A 24995-nucleotide genomic window follows, 5' to 3' on the forward strand; every position below is an offset into this window, starting at 1 on the left:
GTGAATGAAGGTAGATGAACGTGCATAACGGTATATTAACTAAGGCAAATGAATGTAAATGAGGGTAGATGAATGTGAATGCCGGTTGATGACCATGAATGAAGGTAGATGAAAGTAGATGAATGTGAATGAAGGAAGATGAAGGTAGACAAAGGTAAATAATGGTAGAGGAAGGTAGATAAACGTGAATGAAGGTAAATGGAGGTGATTGAAGGTGAATGGGTTCCTTCTGCAGGTACCGGAGCACAGATTACATAAAACAAAAGAAACAAAAGACAGAAAACAAAACAACTCCAAATAAAGACTAGTCCCTAGTGACCAAAAATACAATGCTTTTCGGTACTTGCAGAAAGACACGAAAAATGAAGGTAAATGAATGTAGCTGAAGGTAAATGAACGTCAATGAAGGTATATTAAGGTAAATAAATGTGAATGAAGGTAAATGAATGCAAATGAACGTGAATGAATGTAGATGAAAGTATATTAAGGTAAATGAACGTGAATGAAGGAAAATGACGGTAAATGAACGTGAATGAAGGAAAATGACGGTAAATGAACGTCAATGAAGGAAAATGACGGTAAGTGAACGCCAATGAAGGAAAAAGGTAGATGGAGGTAGATAGCGGTAATTTAAGGTAATTGAACATGATTGAAGGTAGATGAAAGTAAATGAATGTAGCTGAAGGTAAATGAACGTGAATGAAGGTATATTAAAGGTAAATGAATGTGAATGCAGGTTGATGAAGGTATATTAGATATTAATTTAAATGACGGTAAAATGAACGTGATTGAAAGTAGATGAAGGTATATGAGGGTTAATGAATATTATTGAAGGTAAATGATGGCAAATGACCAGGAGTGAATGTATATTAATACAGATGATGATAAATTTTTATAAATGGAGGTAAATAGATATAGATGAAGCTAAATGTATATGGATGTCTGAATTGTGGGAAACTGAATAATTTAGCGTGTCTTACGTAGTTGGGGACTCTTGTGGGTATATACATGTCACTGGGTTGTAAGAGTTTAAAAGCATAAGAGTGAACTTGAGGTTTTAAACCTTTGCAAAACCGTGGACGATTAGTCTTGCAAAATGTTTTTTGCTGATGGTAACTTTTATATTCTCGGTTCAAATTTTAAGTTGTTTTCATGTCGCAAATTTTGTTGCTGATGGCAAAATATTTTATTCTCGATCGACACTTCTTGAAAACCTCCTTAGTGCTCCTCCTAAAAGCTGTGAATCAATATTTATTTACTTTTGCATCAACATTTGTTTTGCGTAAAGCAGGCTAACAAAATCTGTACCTTGCTTAGTTCGCATTTTTGAGCGTTAAAATAGAATTTTTGGTCCTATGTTTCTGAGGGCAAGTCGTCCATTTTGAGGTCACCCATTGAAATACTAACCACGGCAGACAGGGATTAACTTCAGTGAATTTTTGTCTTAGAAAGCTGTCAGTCATCGCTCAGAGCGCACGCTTAAACGTTTGATGAAAAAGAAGTTGTAATGGGAGTTGAAAATGATCAACATGTCAGCCTCGAAGCCAAAGTTATCTTTGAGTAATATGTGGCTCTAATAGTACACGATATTGGTACCCTATATCATTATAGTGCCATGGTAGATGTCTTGGGTAAATAGCGCCCTGAGAAGACATGTGGTTACTAGTAAAATGCTAAACCCAGAAAGACTGAAAAAAAAAATAAAAGGGATTCGAGAAACATGAATCTCCTGGAAGACAGAACGCAGCTCAGTTGACAATTATACATCGCTGTGTTACTGCACTACCACACGTACGCAATGCGTGCCTATTTTTTTAAATCCTCAAATGTTGGGTAGACTTCCATATCCCGGACTAAAATGGCGGATGACAAAATAATCATTGTTATTCCGATTTGGCCTTGCTAATTAGGTATTGTTATGTTCGCTTTGTTCTTTTGTTTTATGGACATTAATTTTTTTTCGGATCTGGTATTTGAAAGAACAGCCCAAATGTTGCGGCATGCGAAAACGGCTCTTATCATATGGCCCCGTACGGCCCCGCGCGCGCTTTTATTGCAAAGCTATTGGGAAAATCCCCGTATGAGGGCCGTACGCATTAGCGCGAGCAGGGCCGGAAAAAGCCGTACGGCCCAACTAGGAACACGTACTGCTCTGTGCGATGCAATTTTAGGGGATTTCGTCGCTTTTAACATCTACGTAATTTACAGCCAGAAAAGCAAATGCAAACAATATATTAGATAAATTTTCTGTGCATAAATTTATTTTTTATTTTGACCTAACTTCATCTCCTGAATGCTCATAAATAGTGTAAAGAGCCCATATGATAAAATGCTTATTGACTGAGTTTAGGTCGGGCCGGACAGGAAAATATTTGGCCCTCGGTCATGGCGCACGGACCTCGCTGCGCTCGGTCCGTACGCCATGACCTCGGGCCAAATATTTTTCAGTGTGGCCCTCCCACTCAGTCAATAAGTACATAGTATTGATTAATGGCTAAGCCAATCAAAACTCTACAATTGTTGGATCCAATTGTTTGGTTACTTTAGCATCACGATTCATCGTCTGAAAAACAAAGAAAGAATCACAGCAGAGTTGCAATGTAGCAATTTATTCATCCTCCAAAACAAATCTGAATTTGCTTGTGTTCGAAAGAATCATCACACATTCACTGTATGTACAATAAGAACATTATTCGAAACTAGGATGCGAATGTGCTTCAGAAGCAATTGTAGCCTTTAATACTGAGATGCTTTACAATAATATTATCATTATAAATAAACTGTACTGGGTACAGAGATAAACATTCTATCATTAATATATTGAGAGGAATTCTTCTATCAAAGATAAAGATGATAATAATAACACTTACAGTAGCTAAAAAAACTAATATTCCTGTCTGCTAAAAGTGAAACACGATTTACAAAATGAATTTTCTTTTTAAAAAACGTTCAAAATTGTTGTTTACTGTAGTTTCGAGCAGGAAAAAATCTTAAGCAGGAAGCGTTTCACCAAGATTATATTACTTAATTAGTATAATATCGAGGCCAATAACCGAGTGAATTTCAACTGACTCTAAATTCATGAAGAAGAACTCTTGTCATCGTTAATTGTAGCAGAACGAAGAGAAAGGTACCCCTGAAGGACGGAGAAATGACTGTCATGGGTACACCGACAGAGGTGGTTGTCGTCCAGGAGAAACCGTTGAATTTCTTGGCTGCCAAGACTATAGAGCGTTTTCACATGACGTCACGGCCGCCATGTTGGTGTTCCAAAACAAAGAAATGGCGGCCATGATGGTGTACCAAACTAATCCTCCGGGAATTTGAACTCTATTTTTATGCAAATACTTTCTTTTGTTTCAGTAATCCAATATGGCTGCTGGTCACGTGAGTGAAAACGCTCTACAAACAAGATTTTTCTATCTGAAGCCTCAGTATTTTCGCAATTCATAAATTATGTACTGATGTATCGAAACTGTTCCATTTCTTCTTCCGATCATTCCTTAATGAACTCATCTGAACTTTAGTGGAAAAAAAGTCATTCTCAAACAAACATTTCACGTAGAAAAACTTGCTATCTGTTACACCCGCTATTCTGCCAGCGGTAGCCAATTTATCAAGGAAATTAAAAAAAAAAAAAACACTGGTGAAAAATGCAACAGTCCGAGCTTAGACTAAAGAGGAAATCAAACCAAGTTTTCTTTGGTATCTGCATTTCGTTGATACAGCTACATTCTCAATTTAGAAATTCCAACTACTACCACTACAAGCAAGGTAGAACTGAAGAACATTTATACAGACAGCATTTGACTTTAGAGCCCGAAATTCATAGCTTTATACTATTTAATTTTTTCGCTGTTTCCGGATAAGGTAGCCTGAAATATATATTTATATATTAGAATCATTTTCGCGACTTATTTTTCCATCTGTTAATAACTGTGAAATAATAAATAAATAAATTATTAAATAAATATAATATTACTAAGAAGATAAAACTGTTGCAAAATTTGTTATCAAAAGCAAACAAATTTGCTCGTGTCGACGGTTACTCTATATCTCGCTTAATTAAAGGAATGCGAGCAATTTTTTTTTAGTTTTTTTTTCCTCTTCTTCTTCTTCTTCTTCTTCGCAATCTCCACTTGGCTTTTTAACATCCACCTGGCCTCGAGGTTAACAAACACGGCCTGAAATAACGGTATATCGACCAAAAGAGACCATTTTCCCCCTCCGAGTGGGGGTTAAAGAATTATTGCTAATACACGGGTTTTCTTCCCCATATTACTGTTCTTCGCTCCTCGTTTTTTTACGACTGTGGTAGTTTTAAGCGGAGTGAATCACGTGGGTGGTGACGTCATAGCATAAAAAAATCAAGTGACCAACATTGTTTGCCCGTATGCGAGTCCCCAAAAATGACAAACTAGAAGATAGTGAATTGTTTCTACCACGTGGCGATCACATGTACATAAACGCTAGCACCAGTCATCCTCGTCTCCCATTTCTTCCAATCCGTAGATTGCGTAAGGGCTTTGACCGCTTCGTATCGCCATTGCGATGTGTTGGTTCATGTTTGGATGGTAGCCGTTCTCAAGAACACTGTCTCCTCGGTTTTCCGAAAGCATTGGTCCTTTCCCGGTCAGAGAAAGCTGAGATCCAGTTCGAGAGCCAGGGGTATGAGGCAGTTGTCGCCGATGAGGACCAGCTAAACTTGTTGTTACACCAGGACCCCGCCCTTCGTTTAGGGAAGTCGTGGAATGATGCGCTACGGGCGGCGTTTGACGGGGATACCGGGATCGCGATGGACTTTCCATTACCTATGGTAGATAAGTAAAGTAGCACACGATTACAGTAAATCTTGCAATTCAACCAGAAGTTAGACATTTTGAGAATTCCACATAAAAACAGTCTTAAATCAAATCGATCGTAGGAGAAGGGCACAAACTTCCGTTTATACTAAGTTTTATCCCGGAAATGAGCGCAATTAAGATCGATGCATTCACAAAGTATCCTCGATCTAAGAATCTTAGTTAAACACACAGAGTTGTTCCAGATACAAAGGGATTTGAAAATGCTCACTCGCAGGAGAACAAAAACTGCTTCCAATCCCGATTATATCTAATGTTATGTTTGTTTGTTTACCTGGTGATTAGGATGATACAAGCCCTGCGTAGAACCAGAATGATAAGGACCATCACCTAAACTGATAGCCACATCTTGCATCGGAAGTCCCTAGTGCAACAAAGCACCAATGTTAGCTTCAAATTAAACAAAACGCAAAAAGGTCCAAATGCTCACAAAAATCCAAGTTTGTTCTGACCAATGGCATGCCACTACAATACAATACGCTACGCTACACTACACTACACTACACTACACTACACTACACTACACTACGATACAATACATACTTAATTGACCACTCCCCATAGGGACTTTTCAGGGCCAATGAAACACAACCACGACAGAACAGAACATTCAACAACAACTGGTAAGAATCCCAACCGACCGGAGGCAACCTATAGTTGGCTATTTACAAGTGCAGCTCAGAAGTTGAAAAAAGGACTATCAGGAACAAATTCAACCAGTGGTCACAACCCGGGATCCCCGGATCTCAAGGTAAGCGCCCTAACCACTGGGGAAGCATTGCCTATCATAGCAGGCAGTGTGGAAACGTATATTTTTACGAAAGAAAGAAGTAATCCTCGCACTTATCTGGACAATTTAAGCAATTGAGTCTTGTAGACACCTGACTCGTGTCGGGGTTTAATCGGCTCATTCTCGGCCTTGACGTCACTGTCGGAATTTTGCTGGGAAAGGATGTCTTTTGTCGGAATTTCATTTTATGTGCTCTTGTTACTTTTTGGGCCATGTCGCTTGTCGGAATTTACCCTGTCAGGGCCTCAACTGAGCGATGACGTCACGTCTACAAGACGTTAAAGACTTGTTTCCATATCTCAAAGTGCCCTTGGACGTGAGGTGCCTGGGAATGAGATTAAATCTCTGGAATCGGAATGCCAACAGTTAAGCCTAAATATTGTTTTACGCCTAATTAGGCCTAAGGTTAGCGTTTCTAAGGGGTTTGGGCTTTTTCAACAGTTACATTATAACCTCAGTCTGCATTTTACACTGATCGATTCCAGTGATTTAATTTCATTCCCAGGCACCTGGCGTCCAAGGGCAATTTGAGATATGGAAACAAGTCTTTACCCTACAAGACGTCAATACGAGACAATTGGCTAAATTGTCCAGATAAGTTCGGGGATCACGTCCCATTTCTTCTACCGTGACCCACGCTTCACATATATACGTTTCTTTACAATGACGTTTTGGTACAAATTCTCCCTTCTGATTCAGTGAAAGAACTCTTCAAGTACACTTTACACTACAGCGGCAAAAGGAAAATTTCATTCAAAGCGCACATGAAGTGAAAAATAGAATGATAGGAAAAGGAATGGAAAACATAATTACAAAAGACTCTTTGGAAGTAAAGTTTTTAAGGACAAATAAACCCTAAAGCTTTCTAATGAACCTTTTATTGTTTTCTATCATTTTGCATTTACGTTTTTTTCTACTTTTTTTTCTCTCTCTCTTAATGTATGTATGAATACCTATTCTTAGCGGTTGAGACGTCGTTCGTAACTTTTACCTTTAATTTTTACTGTCAAGTGTTTTCTAAAATCCTTGCCAATAAAACCATTAATTTTTAGGCCTTTAACATTGATTGCCATGCATTTAAGGCACTGAGAGGCAAGAAACGTTTTTAATTTGGCATAGGACCATGTTCAACTTAAGTTTGGTAGGAAATAAATTTACTTTTTGCTACGCCTAAAAACAGAGATCTGTGTATGTTGTTACTAAAAAGTGAGGCTTCTGTTTCATACGTGTTTGTTTATTTATCATTTATTTATTGCTAGGCATTTTTTAAAACCTTAAGTTCAATGAAAAATACTTTCGCAGTTTTAAAATGCTATCATTACATTCAGGTTTATGCGAGGTGGCAAGGTGACAAAGATTATGAGGACTGAATGGGGCATGCGCGTAGAAATCAACTCTTGTGTACCTCTCCTAACTCGGGGTCGTTATCTCGTCGGAATTTCTGGAACACTTGTCCGCCAACAAGACGGCCGAGAGAATTCCCCTAAGAAATGAAGGCAAGGTGAAGATGAGCGAGAGAAAAAATAGAAAGAAAGAAAGAGAGGGAGGAAGTAAGAAAGTAGTATATTACGAGACAGAAAGAACCGAAACGCAGAATAGTAGAATTAGAATGTTTTGACAAACAGAAGGCCACGATGCTCACACACATAAAAAAGTGTCTTTCGCAAAAGACAGAGGTCACCGCATCGCGGCCTAAAATACAAGAAGGATGCTTCCAGGCAGATAAACGATAATCGGATTCCTTTTTTTGGCTCGAAAGAATATTTATTATATAAACACCAATGAAATACCAAGTGAGTTTTCGCGCGAAAACATGATATCTTCACACGTGAAAAGATCACTGTTGCTATGGTTACATAGCGCCTCTCGATGCCTTTCGTGAAATGATTTAAATACGAGTGAACTATTTTTCAACACTCGAAGAGAAATTTCGTATCTCCACGCGGCCATGTAATATCCTCGATTTCTCGTTGTTTTGGGAATATTAATATAAGCCAGCATCAAATAAAGTTTGTATGTAATGCGTTAAATGAAAGGAAGCTATGAGAAAATTGGAAAAGAAGAACGAGAACAAAAAGCAACATAGAAAGGTAACGAAGCGATCACCTACCTGCTCAGCATCCTGCAAAGCCAGTGAACAGAGAGAGAACAAAAAGATTGAACATGAGAAGAGGACAAATAGACTTAAAGCCAGGTTCAATTCTTAAGAGAAACCTTTGACCTCCGACTCCCTCGCCCACATTCTCTGACATGGTTGACATGAAAACAAGGTTGTTTAGTTACGATATTTTTAAACCTGTTTTTAACTTTTAAAATGATTATGGTTCAGTTTACTTTTAAACCAAACTCCGCAAATTAGTCAGTTCGAGATTATTTTAAAATGGGATTTTGTTATTGTTTATCTTTATATCCTTGCTATTTAACTTCGCATGTTGACACCTGACGATACAATTTTAATCGTTAAGTTAATTTATACTGACACGTTAACGATTTAGCGTGTATTATTGTGTGGATTTACCAAAAAATGTCTTGATTCCAATAAGCATTTAAAGTTAATTATTATCAAATAATTTTAACTGCATAGCAAACAAGATAAATAAGAATTAATTAAGCAGCAAAAATCTTTAATAAAATCGTTAACTAGACATAACAAAGAAATAATAAAGACATAGGAGCAACCGCCTCGAGAACAAGATAAGCCTGCTTGTAGACGGAGGGATAATTGCACTGTAGTCGCACAATCTAGACTTCGATTCCTGTTTTCTCAAGTGTCTTTACAATGGCCTGAGTTGTTTCATTCATTGCCACGATCAATCGTTTTCTATCTGCAAGTCCACGGAATAACTTTCATATATTCTCCAAGATGCTGTCAGTCTGTTGCCTTGCATTTGAATTCATTGTTCATTCTCATTTACCTGTTTTGAAAACAAAAACTTCTCTCCACATAGCGCGAGAGGGCATCACTCCGAGATCAGAGAGATTAAGCAAAAGCGAAATTTCAGCCGTCTAGCGATATTACAAAACACCAGAAACCCATAAGGGTTAAAACGTGTAACGGCCCCTTGTGTGCTGGGAAACAAGCTTCTCAATATTCAATTTGCAAGAGCGAGGGGTTTCCAAATATGGTACTTAGCACTGAGACATTCAACCAATCAGTTCGCACTGAATATTCGGAAGCTGTGAACGCGCGTTACACGTTTCAACCCTTATGGGTTACTGATAACACTTTCAGCTCACCTTGACTTGCATCTGTCCTTTCCGTCTCATAAACTTGTAGTTTTCGTAGATTAACTTGGCGCAGTATATTTTACCCACTGTCATCTGCGGCTGCTGGTTTGCTTGATTAGCTGAAAAATCAAGAGTAAAGAAAAGAGAAGGTATAAAATCAGTCACGTAGGGATAGCCCAAGCAGCTTAAGTAGGTGACTAGCAAGTAGGAGTGTCGAGGCCCGGCCAAACGGGAAATGTCTGGCGTTTAAACAACATCAAGCATTGTTTGGTGACCAACCAACACGACCAAACACAATCAAACACGATCAAACAGAACAAAAACAAAGTGGCCAAACGGTAAAATGGTTGGTCACCCAACAATGCTTGATGTTGTTTAAACGTCACTCAACATTTCCCGTTTGTCCAGACCCTTTACTTCCTTCCCTTTGATGGGACGAGAGGCCATGAAATGAAAGATCCCACTCACACTACTGATTAATCAATGTGTTCAAAAAAGAGGTAGCTTATTCTCGAATTAAAATCACTGAAAAGCCCAAGTTTACTTCAACACAATTATGATACCCAGTTTTTTTAAAAAAGAAAGCGCTTCAGTCATTGTGAAAAAAAATTATTTTCCTTTTGAAAATAAATCTATCACTATTTTAAGAATAAAGAAAAATGGAATTTGATACGGACATTTACCATTGTTGATCAGACTTGGAGGTTTCGGAACAACTCTGTCCAGTGTCTTCTTGGTGAGTTTAGGCCAGACTCTCTTAAGCATAGCTCTAAGTTCTTTATCATTCTCTTTTAGATTATCTGTAAAGAGTCATGACAAGGAAAAAAACAAGTTTATAAAACGCATCTAGAACCAGTCTGGGTGGGTCTAACATATAATTAACAATTATTCACCGAAGTGGAGGTGAATAGTGAAATATTTTACCCTGGGTATTGATATGGCACTACGATATGGAGAATCGCTCTGGCCTGGGACAAGCCCAAGGCTAGGCGAAGATGGGAGCTATGAGGATCAATCCGGTCAACACTAATGGCCATCCGTCAAACTGACATTGGACATTTCCTTACAATTACACGACGCAATATCCCATCTTCATATAAGAAGCTTATCGCTGCAAAAAGAATGAAAACAGGCAGAATTACAGCTTTAGTTCACCAAGAAATAGCGTTTCTAAGCAAAACCGCGCTGATCTACAGTATTTAGGTCTAAAAACCACTTTGAAGACGGTTAGCTTTTTTTGCTGGGTACTACTATGTCAATACTCTAAAAAATTCGATTTTCCAGGAGCTTGTCTCATTAGTCTAGTGGATGTTGGAATATGCAAAGAGAACCCATTGATCCGGGTTTAACTCTTTTGCTCGCCTAATCTGAATGCTCTCTGCACATTGAAATGCTTGTTTCGTTGAAGTAGATTGTACGTCGTGTAAGTTGAATAGAAAGGGAAATGTCAGTTTGAGGGATGGCAATGAGTGTTGACCGACCAATCCCGACTTACTCGATTGGGTGGGGGTGGAGGGGGGGGGGGGGGAGGGTAGTGGCTGGGTTGCCAAACTCGAGGAGAGTGATAGGGTGGAGCACATGTGACCTCTTTTATAGTCTCACTTGCATTATTACGCAGGCTACACTTGCATATACCCCAGGGTAGCAATTACCAATGCAAATAGAGTTTGCATAGTACGTGCTATTCACTTATTCATTTATGAGTGATTCATCTGCATAAATCCTTGAAATGTAGAATTTATCGCAATAAATCCCTCAATTGAATTCCCCTCGGCTGATATATTCTAGGTGGTCGCTTATCCCGACAATTCTAAGAGTCATCGATCACACTGACTCCAACTTATTTTCGCACTGAGGTACTGACAGACCTTCATTCAAACTCTGTTAGGCTCATTTCTTTATTCAAGGAAAAATAACTTACTTTTCTCTGTCATGATCTTGAGTGATGTTCGAACCAATGCAAAAAGAGTGGCCGTGAAGGTGACTGTGTTATCAGGGTACAGCGGCATATTCATCTTTATCAGGCGCTACAAAGAGAAAAGCACATCGGTTTCCTTCTAATTGGATGAAAACATTAAGGGTGTCGCTTTCTGACCCAATCATGGAGCTTAACGAAGCCACGTGAGGGCAAACTACAATCTAGTTGCAAAATTCGTATGTTGCTCACCTTATAAGCTACAATCTTGGGACATTTCTTTCCAATTCCTACCGGAGGAGACATTTGGCGAAGCAACTGACAAACCTCTGTGTGCTTGATACGGCCCCTAAAGAGAGAGATTAAAGGTTCGAAACAACGAGCGTTAAAACAAAGAACTTTATTACCCCGGATGTAACCTGAAGAAATAACATGAGTCAGCCTCCCCTCTAATGGGTTATGGGCTGGTGCTCCTCGGAAGCCTCATTTCGATGCTCTTTCCAGTCCAACTCGCAGCATTACGGCCAACCAGATGTGCCTCATTTAATGATAAAAATCCTCATCTTTGTATTTATTTAAACAGTCCGTTCCTGGAATTTAGTTTTTGATGATTAAGTCATTGCCAAGGAGAATCATTCGAGGTTTAAGCAAAGATACTTTGTTGTAAATCAGAGGAATTTGAAATTCAAACACTCGGTCAGGAAAATAGAACTAATGTCAGAAGAAGGTACCGAGTACTAGAATAGGAAAGAATTTCACAGAGCATACGAGGAAAAATAAATTTTTACCTAATGCAACCGACCCATTCTCAACCTCTGAATTAACGATCATCGTTAACTCCTAATTTGCTATGAATTTACTATTATCGTTAAGTTAGAAGACTGAAAACTTGATATGGATTATGGGAAATGGTCATATAATTTGTTTAAAAGACAACCCAAGTGTATGGGTAGGGTAGGGAGGCAGTGTGGTCCAGTGGTTAGAGCGCTGGGTTTGCATGCGGCTGCTCCGGGTTCAAATCCCGTTCTAACCTCTGGCTTGGATTTATTTCCGGTTGCCCCGGATTCAACTCCACCACGCTTTGTAAATAGCCAACTGGTTGCTTCCCGCCAGTTGGGGTTCTTAATAATGTTTCTGTTAAGTTTGAATTGTTACTTTTACCTTGTTAACAGTGGAGTGCCTGTAAACTAGCTTGATAGCTAAGTGCACTTCCACTATAAACAAAGCAAAACAAAGCATGGACATAAGACTGGAACCTGGGAATGCTCATTAACACGCCACCTAACCGCTTGACAACACACCGCTAGCTGTTCAGGGACAATATTTTAAACTCTATTAATTTGATAATGCTGTCTTATCACTCGGCAACAAACAAAATTAAACAATGCAAAAGGTCGATTACCAAACTTCACGACAAAGCTAAACATTTTAAAATCACAGCTTAGGCCGTCAGCACTGACACGCTGTCTTGATCTTCAGTGGTGAAGCGGTTCCTACAAAGTAGAAACTCCGGGTTCAAATCGAATCCGCGGATATGATTTTTATTTTCCTTATTTTCTCTGCCACTTCAAGTCCTGGGATACAGTGTCCTAAATTAACGATAATAGTAAATTCAAAGAAAATTAGGAATTAATGATAATCGTTTCTTTAGAGAAGCAACAAGGCCTCTACCTCTGAATGGCGATTATCGACAATTCCAAATTTTCTCTGGATTGACTGTTATCGTCAATTTAGATTACTCTGTTCCAGGACTTGTGGTAGCAGATGAAAAGAAAAAAAGTAAAAGTTGCATTCCGGGACAGGATTTGAACCCGGAAAACCCACTGTGAAGATGCTTTTATCCACTTAACCACCAAAGATCACTGAAGTGGCTGAGAATTGTACTGATTATTTACCAACACTAATTAGTGTATAGAAAATCATTGCTGAATAGTGGTTAAGTCTAGTGCTTGGTTTTAAAATGGTTAGCTTTCTCTTGAGGTTTGGTAACGCCTTCTTTTTTCTGTTTAAACTTGTTTCTTAGCGGGTGATAATACACGTTTACAGCGGCATTCGGAAGAAAAAAAAATTGAAGTTTTTCAAAAAAATAATGCTCTGGCATTTAACAATGTGGTAATCTAGTGGTTAAGTGAAAGGGTTATTAATCGAACATTCCTAGGTTCGAGTCTTGCGAGTTCAGGCAACGGATTTTAAAAATAGATATTCATTTCCCATAATTCCTATCAAGCGCTAAGCGTCCTAAATGGACGATAATAGTCATTTCAGAGGTAGAGGAAGGGTTGAGAGAAGAGATCACGTTGAATGCAACTTACGTGGCTCCAGGATCGAACTCAGACCACACACGGACAAACTCGTCGAGATGATGTGGGCCGAGAATAGACTCGTCGCGTGTTAGGTACTCGAAGTTGTCCATAATGACAGCCACGAAAAGGTTGAGAAGCTATTGCAAAAAAAGAGGAAAGTAAAACAAAGTTGCTCCAAATAATTTACTGGTTGTGGACACCAAGGGCCCACGTGATCTTTATGATCTTTCCTCTACTAAAACGGCTCTTCGTTATTATGAATTGCGTGATTGGCCTATTCGACACGCCTTATTCTACTACAGCACACTCTAAGATTTGCTTTTCTTACATGATTCAAAGATTTAGAGACACGAGTGTTTCGTACTCAAGCAATAAATTTGGCACGAAACACGCGTATCGTATAAATTTTTATGTTTCACTCCTGCCTGTGATTTCTAAGATGGTGTGCTTCTGAAGACATTTTATCCACTCCAGTTAGGTGAACTTTTTATTGTATTGGACTTGTCCCGTCACGATTAGCATTGGCAATTTGCTGGACGAGGCAAAAATAATGTGTTATTGATCAATGGGCCCTTTGCAGGTTAGTGATCACATGGTACAAAAATAGGCACGCATTGCATACGTGTGGTAGTGCAGTAACACAGCGCTTTAGTCCTTAATTGATTTAAGTTGTCTTTGCGCAATACGTAGCTCTAATAGTACACGATATTCTTTTGGTACCGCATATCATTGTAGTGCCATGGTAGATGTCTTTGGTAAATAGCCCCCTGAGAAGACATGTGGTTACTAGCAAAATACTAAACCCAGAAAGATTGAAGAAAATAAAAGGGAATCGAGAAACAGTGGCTTCGAGGCTGACATGTTGATCATTTTCAAGTTCCCTTACAACTTCTTTTTCACCACAAGTTTAAGGGTACCCTCTGAGCATCTCACAGCTTTCTAAGACAAAAGTTCACTGACCTTATCCCTGTCCGGCGGGGTTAGTATCTGGATGGGTGACCTCAAAAATATACCACTTTGTAACAGAAGCATAGGACCGAAAATTATATTTTAACGCTCAAAAATGCGAACTAAGCAAGGTACAGATTTTGTTAGCCTGCTTTATGCAAAACAGTTATTGATGCAAAATTATATATATAAATATTGGTAAACAGTTTTTACAAAGAGCAGAAGGAAGTTTTCAGGACGGTCGATCGAGAATAAAATATTTTGCCATCAGCAACAAAATTTGCGACATGAAAACAACATTAATTTTGAACCGCGAACGTAAAAACTTACCATCAGCGAAAAGCATTTTGGGAGATTTTTGCTACGTTCAATTTTTGGCTGCACAAGTAAATCGCAAAATCGAAAAGTGACATCGAGTTCAGCGGGCGCCGTGATCAAGTTACGTTGCGTGTTTACTGGCGAAACAAAACGATGGCAAGATACCGGGTTTTTGTTTTAGTTAGTTTGGTTTTTTTTTCGTTCAAGTGTTATAAAGTTTGAGTACCATGTGATCGCTTAACCGCAAAGGGCCCATCCAATGATTACGTTGAAGCATACCAGAAATGAACAGAAGAATATAAATGAGATGAAATAGACATAAGTGAAGGCGCTGCCACAGGTTTTCTCTTCCCCTTTATTCTCCTCCACTCCTGGTAATTTCACACAGTCAGCTCCGGTGTCGCACGCCAGCATAATCAGCTGCCAGTTCTCCCCAGTTGCGGCCCTATAATTAACGAGCGTGACATAATCAGCGTGACTGGATCAATTTTTTGTACTCTTCGCACAAACAAACACAGCAACCAATAGGAAAGAAAGGAAACAAGAGTGACAAAACAACACTGCAAAGTCGACGGGTTAGAAAACAACAATTCTTTTTTAGATCTAAAAATTCTAAATTACAGAGCTTTTTCCCGCAATTAGCGAGGGCTATTCGAGGCGGGCAAAAGTCCCATAAATGATATTCAAAGAACAAACCTAGAAGCAATCTATTTTGCCGTGTGGTTTATAGCCAGAGTGAGACGGAGAGGCGGACTTGGATTAACATACAATGTTATGATTTTGAGATTGTACTCGTATATCAGAAATTCTTATGCAATTGTCCTCGTTTTTTAAGGATTTCATTGAGTTTATTCTTTAGTTCGCTTTTAAATTGATTTTTACTTAGTGTTTGATAGAGGGTGGAATGCTGTTCCTAAATCAGGGCACCTGAGATAGAGAAGACTCTTTTTATATTTTCAGTTCTAGCTTGCTCAACATAATAATTCTCGTTAGTAACAGATCTAGTCCGGTAACTATGGACTACAGACAGTTTCTTGAACATATTCTTAATGTTACTAGGAGGAAGATATTATGAACGTCGTACATTAGAAGGCTCATTTGCTCAAACAGCAAGAATGATATCGGCAACTGTTTTGTTTCTAAGAACAATGGGACAGCATGAGCTCTTGGATTACTGAAGAACATTAGCCTAAGGGCTCTCTTTTGGAGAACTAGTAGCTTATGAAGGTGTGTTTCAGCAGCCCGACCCCAAGCGCAGATACCATAGTTCAGATAGGGTAAAATGAAACAACGGTATAAGGTGAGAAGTACATGACGGGGAACAAAATGTCTGAGCTTGGCAATAACTAACGGTTGGCTAGTATTTGAGTTGTTGTCTATTGTTCTAATATTGGGATGAAAGGAGGAAAAGGGAAAAGGAAAGAGGGGCTGTAAAAGCGTTGCAAATAAGAAATTTAAAGTTTAAAAAAATAACGAAAGAAAAACACACAAGAAGAGGATAAAGCCAGTGGCCATTTCCTCAAAAGCTACAACACGTTTTCACAAATCCCTCTGTATCTTCGAAACGACCACCTTTCAAGGCATGAAATTTAAGTTGCCAATTCATTGTTTCTTCATTTAAGAGTGAATTTTATATAGCTGGGCACCAGTGCTCTTGTAGTTGTAGATAAAGTTAAATTAATCTAACCGTTTGACTCCCAGGAGAGATTCGCATGTAAATTCTCCTCACAATTTCAATGAAATGTCAATCAGACAGGTATAGAGAATGAAGATAACTATCAGCTTAATTAAGAGCTGTGATCTTGATATAACACCAAATTCTCATGCATGACTACCCAACCAAGAAATCTATGGTACTAGTTAGGAGTATGAACGCTTTGATCTTTGGAATGAAAGGGTTACTGAAATCAATCAAAGTTAAAGCTGATCATATCAAATATTGGGTTTTGACGAGAAGGGAAAACCGAAGTGGCCAGAAAAAAAAAGAGTCGCTGCAGAATAACACCACAGTCAGACGCAATAAACTGTGAGTCGGCTTTGATGTGGTAGGAAAACCAGAGTACCTGGAGAAAAACCCTGGAGCCAGGTTGAGATCGTCTGAAACTCCGCCCACATACGTTCGCAGAGGAGGGAAGCGCGGATGGTGACCAAAGGGCCCCCCCCCCCCCCCCCCACATAGGGTATTTCCAAGACGGTCACCCATGCAACAACCCAATAGGACTTAACGTCGTTGAAGAGACAGGTCCCGGAAAAGGTGAACTCGATTGCTCTCAACGGGAGCTCATCAAAGGGATCCTCTATCTCCACTAATTCCTACAGTCAACTCTTTCACGAGTAAATTTATTTTTAGGAACAGGTTTTTTCCCGCGAAAAGCATGCATCATACGCTGAGATAGCTCTGTTTTGATTGGCTTTTACAACAGAGGGCGTTCTGAATCTCCCAAGGAAGGTGTTCCATAAATAAATCTACTGGGGAGAGGGTTGACTCATCAGGCAAAGTATGGGAGATAGAGAATCCCCACCCTTGATGAGCTTCTGGTCAACCCTGCTCCACCCTTTACGATTTAAGATTTCCTGTCGTTCCTATTAAAAACATGTCAAAGACCCAATCATTTAAGAACACGCTTTTCGTAATTTTTTGCAGTGCCTTTTCGGGTCTGAAACGTTTTCGCGACTTAAGACAAACTGGCCTCTCTCTCCTCTGGTTACAAGGTGTGTGACAAGTGCGTGACATATTAGCGTGGTAACATGTGAACCTGAAAAGAACTTGGAAGGCTTGAGGAAATGACTGGAAGTTATTGCGACTCCATATCTGATCCCAGGGTTCTCCTTTTTCTCCATTCTCTATGGAGATTTGACCAAACATCTGCAAAAGAGACAAACACATTTTTTATCGCTCTTGTAGTAAAAAAGGAATCAAGGAACTGCAGGGATTGTAGTAAAGGAGATGGTGTTATTTCAGCGTTTATGACCTCTTTCCTACAGTCACGAGAATGTCAAACTTCGACAATATCAAGTCCTAGTAGTGTAGGCGAATCTTTGCTGACGTCATCGTTTGCTGACAGAATGCATCATGCATCAAGGCGCTGTTACACTGTAACTTGTCTCGCAATGTTTTGGTGACATTGTGGCGGGACAAATTGCACGAAACATTTCACAGTGTAACATACCCTGCAACGGCCAAAATCGTTGCGAGACAAGTTGCACGAAAAGTAGAACTTAATTCTACTTTCGGCAACGGCTCTTGCAAACGCTTTACAAAGCGTCATTACTCAGAGATTATCTTGTAAATTGCGTCCAAATTTTAAGAGATAGCTCATTATGCAATGCACGTTCAATATTCAGTACTGTTTTTTTGGCTGATAGATTAGAAAACGATAGGCTTATGCTAACGAGGCAAAAAATGTTAACAAAGGTTCCCCAAAAGCAAGACAATGGCCAGCTGAACTTAGTTAAATGGCCTAGCACTCACGAGTCTCTTCAAGTGTAGTGGCAAGGCATCCAAACTGGTAATGATAGCAGTCAGTATCGAAAACTTAAATCTCCGGATCTTTTTAAAATTAACTTTTTACCACAATTGCTTGTAATCTCGCAATCTGATTGGGTAATTTGCCGTTGTCGATGAGAGTCGCTAGACAACGCTGTACGCGTCATGCTCGCCTGGTTTTGTCACGCAATGTAACAGCCAATCAGGCACGCCCATTTTGGGAAATAAACCAATCATACGGCGAGAAAGTTATAGACAACGCTTGATCTTTCTTTGAGTCACGATTTTGGTCACTCGGCTGCGCCTCGTGAGTCCACAACATTTTGGCCACTGTGATGACGAATATCGTTGTAGATAAGAGTACAGACAACGCTGAACCACTTTCGATTTGTTAATTTTGAAAAAGGTGCCACGAATGACATACTACTTTAGCCATTTCTTCGTTAAAAACGGAACCTCCAATCCGAAAAGAAAATTAAAACCACGAAGTATTCCGTTGAGAAATCACAATCATTTGAATTTGTTCAAACTAAGCGCCTTTATCAGAAGTACACAAACTTCAGTATCGCTTCTTTTTCGAATTTTCCGAGCACCGCTATCTTGAATAATTGCCCCATTGTTACTATAAAAAAAGCTCTTTTTGCGCAAGATCACATTCATGCAAAATGGCGGCGCCCGGGAATATGAAAGTGAAAAGAAGGCGATTCTGATACGAACAAATTTGATTGTAAACGTGATTTTCTTCGGTTTATAACTATGCCTAAGAACGAGTGAGAGTGGCCATTAATGCAGAATGATAGCGAGAAAGGTAGCAAATGTTTGCCCCAAAAATGAGCAAATGAGATGCATGGGTCTTTCCCTTGACTATTTGGCCAGTAAAAAAGACCGTCGAAAAGCTCATTTGATTATGAAGCTTATCGCCGAGGTCTTGAATTTTTTTGTTGCACAGTATCACATTCTGTCTTTTCATAACAATCACCTGCATCCCAATGACAGCGTAGATGAAGAACAGAAGACCAATCAGCATACCAACGTACGGTAACGCCTAAAACATAATGCAGTTGAAGATGTATCAAGCGACAAGCCCAGCCATATCTGTTGGCACAATCAAGTCAGACAACTGTTTGACACAGCCTCGCTTCCAGTCGTCCTCACGTGAATCAAACGTGACGTTACGGGTCGAGCGGTTACGGCCCCAAGTCTCGCCCTTCTTGCGATTAAGCGCTGAAAGGCCTGGGAACGAGGCTGTGTTTGACACAGAACAGTTTTCGAATGACTGTCGAAAGTAATCACGTGATTGCAATTACTAGGCTTAGTGATTAGTTTGAAAATCTAGCACCAGTTTTATCAACCAATGAAAGGCAAAACCAAAACCAATCGCGAATTGCACGCGCGATTTTTCCCGCGCTTTGAGCAAGTTACGTGGAATCGCTGCGATTTCGGATTGGTTCATTGCGCTGTTTGCACCTGCTGTGATTGGTCGAGGTCATTATTTTGGTAATTGTTTTCGACACTCAATTGAAAACACCTCTAAGGCCAAAACCCAAAGTAATAACTGAAGTCAATCACGCCAGAACAAGGCAATCAAATCAGCCCATAAAAAGCAAGCAGAACTAGGCGTAAATAATTTTATCTGCCTATAATCGCGGGAAAACACGTAAATAAATAAATAAATAAATAAATGATATCCGGCTTGCAAAACACCCTTTCTTGCAGTCAGAGACTGGCTTGGTAAGGGCGTAGGTCGACGAGGTCGGACTGAAGGAGTTGTGCTGTCAGCTGGGCGCTCGCTCGGCCCCAAAACACGACCCATGCAAGACCCTCAGGGCACAGCACCACAGCCAAATGGAATAAGCTGGGAGTCGATTTTTGCTGAGGGAGAAAAACCGGAGTACCTGGAGAAAAACCCTGGGAGTAAGATTGAGATTGGCAAATCTCAGCCCACGTAAGAGCGCAAGATTACATCCCGGATTCGTAGCGGTGGGAGGCACGGGCGTAACCACAACGCCATCCTTACTCCCCAGCTCTTAAACTCTTGAGGCAAATAAAAGTGCCGCATCAGCTCGGGAATGACATTTTGAGAAGTTCCGAAGATATGGGCTGTAGTTTTGGGCCGGTTTATGCGTCTCTTCTTACTCTCATAAGCCGAATCATTTTAATGCATTTTTATGAAAACACAAATGGCCAAAAACAAATCAGTGCTCTCGAGTCCTTTTCTGTGTGTGGGATACAGTTGCAAACATTACCTTGAAAGACTGAAGAAAAGTCCACAGCAAGATCCGTATTGTGTAACCTTGCCTCAACAGCTTGATCAACCTGGCCGCTCTGAAGAGACGGAAGAGGCTGGGATCGAAGGGCATTGGCTTACCATTATTTGAATCCTTTAAAAGTAAGAAACAAAACGCGCCTAGAGCATAAACATTATCTCCCATCTTGAAAATTAGTTCAATTCAAGTCGGTGGAAGGCCCAAACATCAAAAACAGTAAGGGCAATGAAAAAAAAAAAAAAAAAAGAAGAACAATCCAGATGATAAACATCTTAAAGTATCCCTTCAGCTTTATCCCTTGAGAACACTAACACTTGATATAAGCCTAGAATAAAACCAACCCAAGGTTTTTAATGCTTAGGGGTGAAAAGTAAGTGAGCGTTGAGGCTTGCGTTATCAGGGCTTTAACATCTAAATTGGGCGTGCATCTTATTTCGCAAAAGCATTAAAAGCAAGGCGAACACACCATTACACCAAACCCAGTGTGGTCATCACCTTTATGAGACTTCTCAATATCGCTTGCATTTAATTACGTGAACTTCTGAACACATCATGCAATGATAAGTAAGGAAAGTGAATATCGTTCACCGCATAAAGAGAGTGATCCGCGTTCGATTGTCTGTCTTTTTTTAAAGTTTTTGCTTTTTGTTTAACATCATGCTTAAATTCAAGTGTAGAGGGTTGCAGTAGATGACATTTGATGCTCACACTGCACACCGAGAATGCAATCTCTTACCACGCTCATCTGGAGGCCGAAATCCAGTAAACTTCCCAACACAATGACAAAGTCAAATACGTTCCAACCATCTCTGAAATAATTCTTGACAGAGGAAAACAAAGAAAATCAAATGATTATATATGGAAATTACGTCAAGGCCATCGACAAGATTCAGGTTTCATCTAAAAGTTGGTCAAACTTTCAATCATTAGTCAGTCCCAAGAGCAATTTTTCTTTGAAACACGAAAGAAAAGCTCTTTATGATTTCAACTCAGGAAAAAACCTTCGGTTTCACATCATATAGCTCCGTCGTGAGACTGACGACTACGAGTTCCACGAAACTTGAACGTATCAAACAACTGTAATTTCGAACGGAAAATTAAAACAATTGTTGGGGTGTTGATTTTTAATAGCCCTTTGAAAATAGTTTGAGGTCAGTTGGACTTAACAGACTAAATTACCTTCAGTCTGATTTTACTAATTCGACTACGAAATCATCATTTAGGCAAGTCGTTGCTTCTATTAAATTACGCACTTTTACCAACGATCAGTCGTGAGAGGCAAGTTTAAATTCAAGATTTGTTGTAACTGCTTACCAGCCTGAAGGCAAAAAGCTTTAGGATAGCTTCTCCCGTAAACATGAATGTAAAGATGATGTTGAAAATGTCGAGAATTTCACGATACAACTCCGGCTCATTGTGAAACTGCAATGAAATGTAGGTTGGGTTAGAAAAGCTTAATTATAAGCCACCCCGCAACCCGGAAGTTTTCATGATTAATTTAAAATGCTTTGTTTTTCTGCTTTGCGGGGGATGGGGGAAGGGGGGGAAGGGGGGAGGGGAAGAGAAAGGGGAGGAGGGGCGGGTGGCACGGCATACTGCTTGCCACTATTTGCTCGCGAAGAGAAGTGGACGAAGTCAACGGCTTAGTAAAATGCCGGACTACTGTAGAGTATTTGAGTATATCAAAGAGAAAGCGGTTTAGAACTAAGGGTCGAATGTAATTATTAAATACAAGATTGCCAACCACAGTGGCCAGCTTCGGCAATTTTGCGCCGTCGCACTAATTGCACCCGCGCATTTACCCGCGTTTTGAGCACTTTGAATTCTGATTGGTTGTAGTTTTTCGCTGTCATCAAACTCCTTAAAAATGACTTGAATTGTTCCTCACCATCAATGCCATAACTTACCTTCATGGTCAGAATGAGTGTATTGAGCGCAATCAGCAACATAATGAAGTACTCAAAAGGTCTCGAATCAACAATTCTCCATACACGGTATTGCCACGTGTTCGGGTCTTCAGGCATAAATCGTTCCGAAGGTTTCGCCACGATGGCAAAATGCAGACAATCCCTCTGACGAAAATGAAAGATCACATGATCAATGTAGGATTACCTCGAGGCAACATCACGAAGGGTTCGCTGTAATTGGCCGATTTGACTGGAAACGGGGTTAGTGTGTGAAAAAAACTAGGTGCTGCGTCGGCGACGCGGGCGGGGGTGAAGCAGGAAACTTAATTTACTTTAAATTAAACCCCGCGCGTCCATTGGTTCGTTTGCAATTATAAAATTGCTGACGCAGTGTTTTCGCGTAAGAGAAAACAACTTTTGGATTTTTCGGTGAAGTGAAGGAGATGAATCTTTGTCTCGATTATTTGAAGGGTTTAAAGGTTTCAAATATTTTTTCTCGGGATTATCGCCCCAACAGTCAGGCTTTTCTGAGACCTGATAGTCAGGGTCGAGTGAATCAGGGATTATAGGTTCACTGGTTGTGAAGCGTTTTTATATCGCATAATAGAGCAATGCAATATAACACAAAAAACAAGAATAAACCAATGGAGTGAGAAACGTATATTCCTGCCATGGAAATAGTGTCGATTTGAAAGAGAAGTTCTAGTTTTGGCTTTCAAAATCCTACTGTTCATAATGGAACTACGTAAAATAGAGCTTCAATTTCTACCAGTATCACATATTCTCGGGCTTGTTTAGGTTGAAAGTCCGAAGTACGGAATAAAATGACCTACGTATTGATTTATGCATAGGATCCTTGTTTAAATGACCCTAAACTTGCGTGACAATGAGTCATTCTTTTCGTCACGCAAATCGTCTCACCTGATTTCTGTCAAGTTCACAATCTCCTTGCTCCTTCTCGCCTTGTTCTTGGAACGTGAGGATAATAAGAGCGACGAAAATGTTGATGAAGAAGAATGAGAAAACTACGACGAAGAAAATGTAGAAGAGAGCGATCTGGATGTTGTTATCGACGATGGGTCCCCTGTCGATATCGGTGGTGTCAATGGAAGCCTGCATCAGACTGAAATAGAAATTAAAAAAAAAAAAAAAAGAACGACTTGAAGGTCACTCCCGGTAAAGAGCATTTTAAGAGTCCTGAAATTTTCTTGCGATTAAAGTATTATTAATAAAAAAGGAGGTTCTGAGTGAAAACTAATTTGCTTCTAAGGGACAGGAAAATTGTAATAAATCTAAAAAATCATAAAGCACGTCAGCTTCGTCAGACACCAAGCTGCTTCTAGAAAAAAACTCTTCTGGTCTTTGTTTGTCGTTTTGTTCTTGTTACAACATGTAATGCATTTGAAAATGTAAGAGGGACCAGAAATGCCCTAAGCTGTGATCACTCCCCTAACAGTTTGAAGTGCCTTTGTTACAAACTAAATAAAATAAATTTAAAGAGAAAAGAAGACTCACGCTGGCCAGCCTTCTCCTGTAGATGATGTAAATAACGCCAACATTGCTCTAAATACGTTGTCAAAATCGTAATCCTGTCCAGCCCATGAACGGTCCTTCACCTGCAATATATCGACATTCAGCGCTTAAAAAAAGCCTGGATTTATGCTTCTTGGTAACTGCATCTGCTCTAGTTACTCCCCCACTGAGGCCTGTTCCTCACTAGCGAAGCAAGCATAAGCAACAGAAACAGACACGAGGTAGCTACACACATACAAGGTAGCTACTAAAATTGCGGATAGGGTTACCTTATACTTGAAGTAATGAAGAGGCTTTTTAAAGCCTCTTTATCACTGGCGACATTAAAACTTCAAAGATGGCACTAACTTCAAATCAAAACGATCCCGCGCGGTTCAAATGCTCTATACAACATCTTTTGCCGACGCCCGATATTGCTTACCCTTCATGTGGCATTGTTTGATAAAGCTACGACAGTACGAAAACCATGTAACAAAAAATCGTAAAAAAACGCGTCAGTAAATACGGAAATACTTGACGTTTTCGATCCCGTTGTGATGACAACGACAACGACGATGACCGATACGACAATATCAAAGAAAGGAACTTTATTTCAGCGTTTAGTCCAACAACGCTGGGGCACTAATTGGGGAGTAAACTGAAATCAACAAATTAACGCAAATCAAATCAACTGTTGGTTTTTGAGGAGAGGGGAAAACCGGAGCAGGTTAGAGAACCAACAATCTCAATCCACATATCACGCAGAGTCTGGGAATCGAACCCGGGCCACAATGATGGGAGGCGAGTGTTCTCACTCTGGTGCCATCCCTGCAGTCCTAGAGTTTCAATTGGGTCTCTAGACCAGCCATAAATCCAGTTATTGAGGCTCAGACCATATGCCCTATGCCAAGAAAGTCGATACACATCCGTAGTTTAAATACATGACTCCAATATAATTATAGCCTCTACTACACTGTTACCTCCAGCGGGATATAGTAACTTCTTTAACTATTTCATTAACACTGCAATTATCTTTCGCCTAGAAAGTTGTTACAGACTTCTTGGAAAAAAGAAATTACTCACTTCTACTTCGGACATGTCATCATTGTATTCAAAGTACTGCCCTCTGTACGAAAAAAACGTTGATGCCAATGTTTGTAAATCGTTCAACATAAGAACTGCAGTGTTGCGTTGGGAAAGCTCGCAAATCTGGTAACACTAACCATTGCATTATTTAGTATTATAAAGGTAATTTCTTTTGTTAATTTTTTGTTTGTTTGTAAGTTTGATAGGGTTGCAATCTAAAAACAACAGAGGCATAAGTTAAGGCAAATTGGAGATGGCAAGACGACTCACGATGACAAGTTGATTGGTGGTGAGAATATTGATTTGCCACCAAAACCTGACACATTTCGGTAAGGAAACTTAAAATCTTGTATCACCTTGCAAGGAAGTCTG

The 24995-nt window shown here is 39.7% G+C and overlaps 1 protein-coding gene across 1 annotated transcript in view; it reads right to left on the reverse strand.

Annotated features, from left to right (window-relative positions):
* Nucleotides 1–2593: 2593 nt before the first annotated feature.
* The window catches only part of LOC138021378 (voltage-dependent L-type calcium channel subunit alpha-1D-like), an 83283-nt gene continuing 60881 nt past the window's right edge, over nucleotides 2594–24995 (reverse strand). The window contains exons 26-43 of the mRNA XM_068868244.1: nucleotides 23541–23641; nucleotides 22947–23148; nucleotides 22026–22190; nucleotides 21433–21540; nucleotides 20855–20938; nucleotides 20098–20232; nucleotides 18831–18896; nucleotides 17121–17230; nucleotides 14644–14809; nucleotides 13108–13235; nucleotides 11048–11144; nucleotides 10802–10907; nucleotides 9558–9680; nucleotides 8890–8999; nucleotides 7763–7774; nucleotides 7058–7135; nucleotides 5137–5226; nucleotides 2594–4811 (exon numbers count right to left, since the gene is read on the reverse strand). Coding sequence (XP_068724345.1) covers nucleotides 4470–4811; nucleotides 5137–5226; nucleotides 7058–7135; nucleotides 7763–7774; nucleotides 8890–8999; nucleotides 9558–9680; nucleotides 10802–10907; nucleotides 11048–11144; nucleotides 13108–13235; nucleotides 14644–14809; nucleotides 17121–17230; nucleotides 18831–18896; nucleotides 20098–20232; nucleotides 20855–20938; nucleotides 21433–21540; nucleotides 22026–22190; nucleotides 22947–23148; nucleotides 23541–23641 — 2223 coding nt within the window. The 3' untranslated portion in view covers nucleotides 2594–4469. The remainder of the gene's footprint in view (nucleotides 4812–5136; nucleotides 5227–7057; nucleotides 7136–7762; nucleotides 7775–8889; nucleotides 9000–9557; nucleotides 9681–10801; nucleotides 10908–11047; nucleotides 11145–13107; nucleotides 13236–14643; nucleotides 14810–17120; nucleotides 17231–18830; nucleotides 18897–20097; nucleotides 20233–20854; nucleotides 20939–21432; nucleotides 21541–22025; nucleotides 22191–22946; nucleotides 23149–23540; nucleotides 23642–24995) is intronic.

This window comes from Montipora capricornis, chromosome 2, assembly GCF_036669925.1.
Source record: "Montipora capricornis isolate CH-2021 chromosome 2, ASM3666992v2, whole genome shotgun sequence".
NCBI classification, from domain to species: Eukaryota; Metazoa; Cnidaria; class Anthozoa; order Scleractinia; family Acroporidae; genus Montipora; species Montipora capricornis.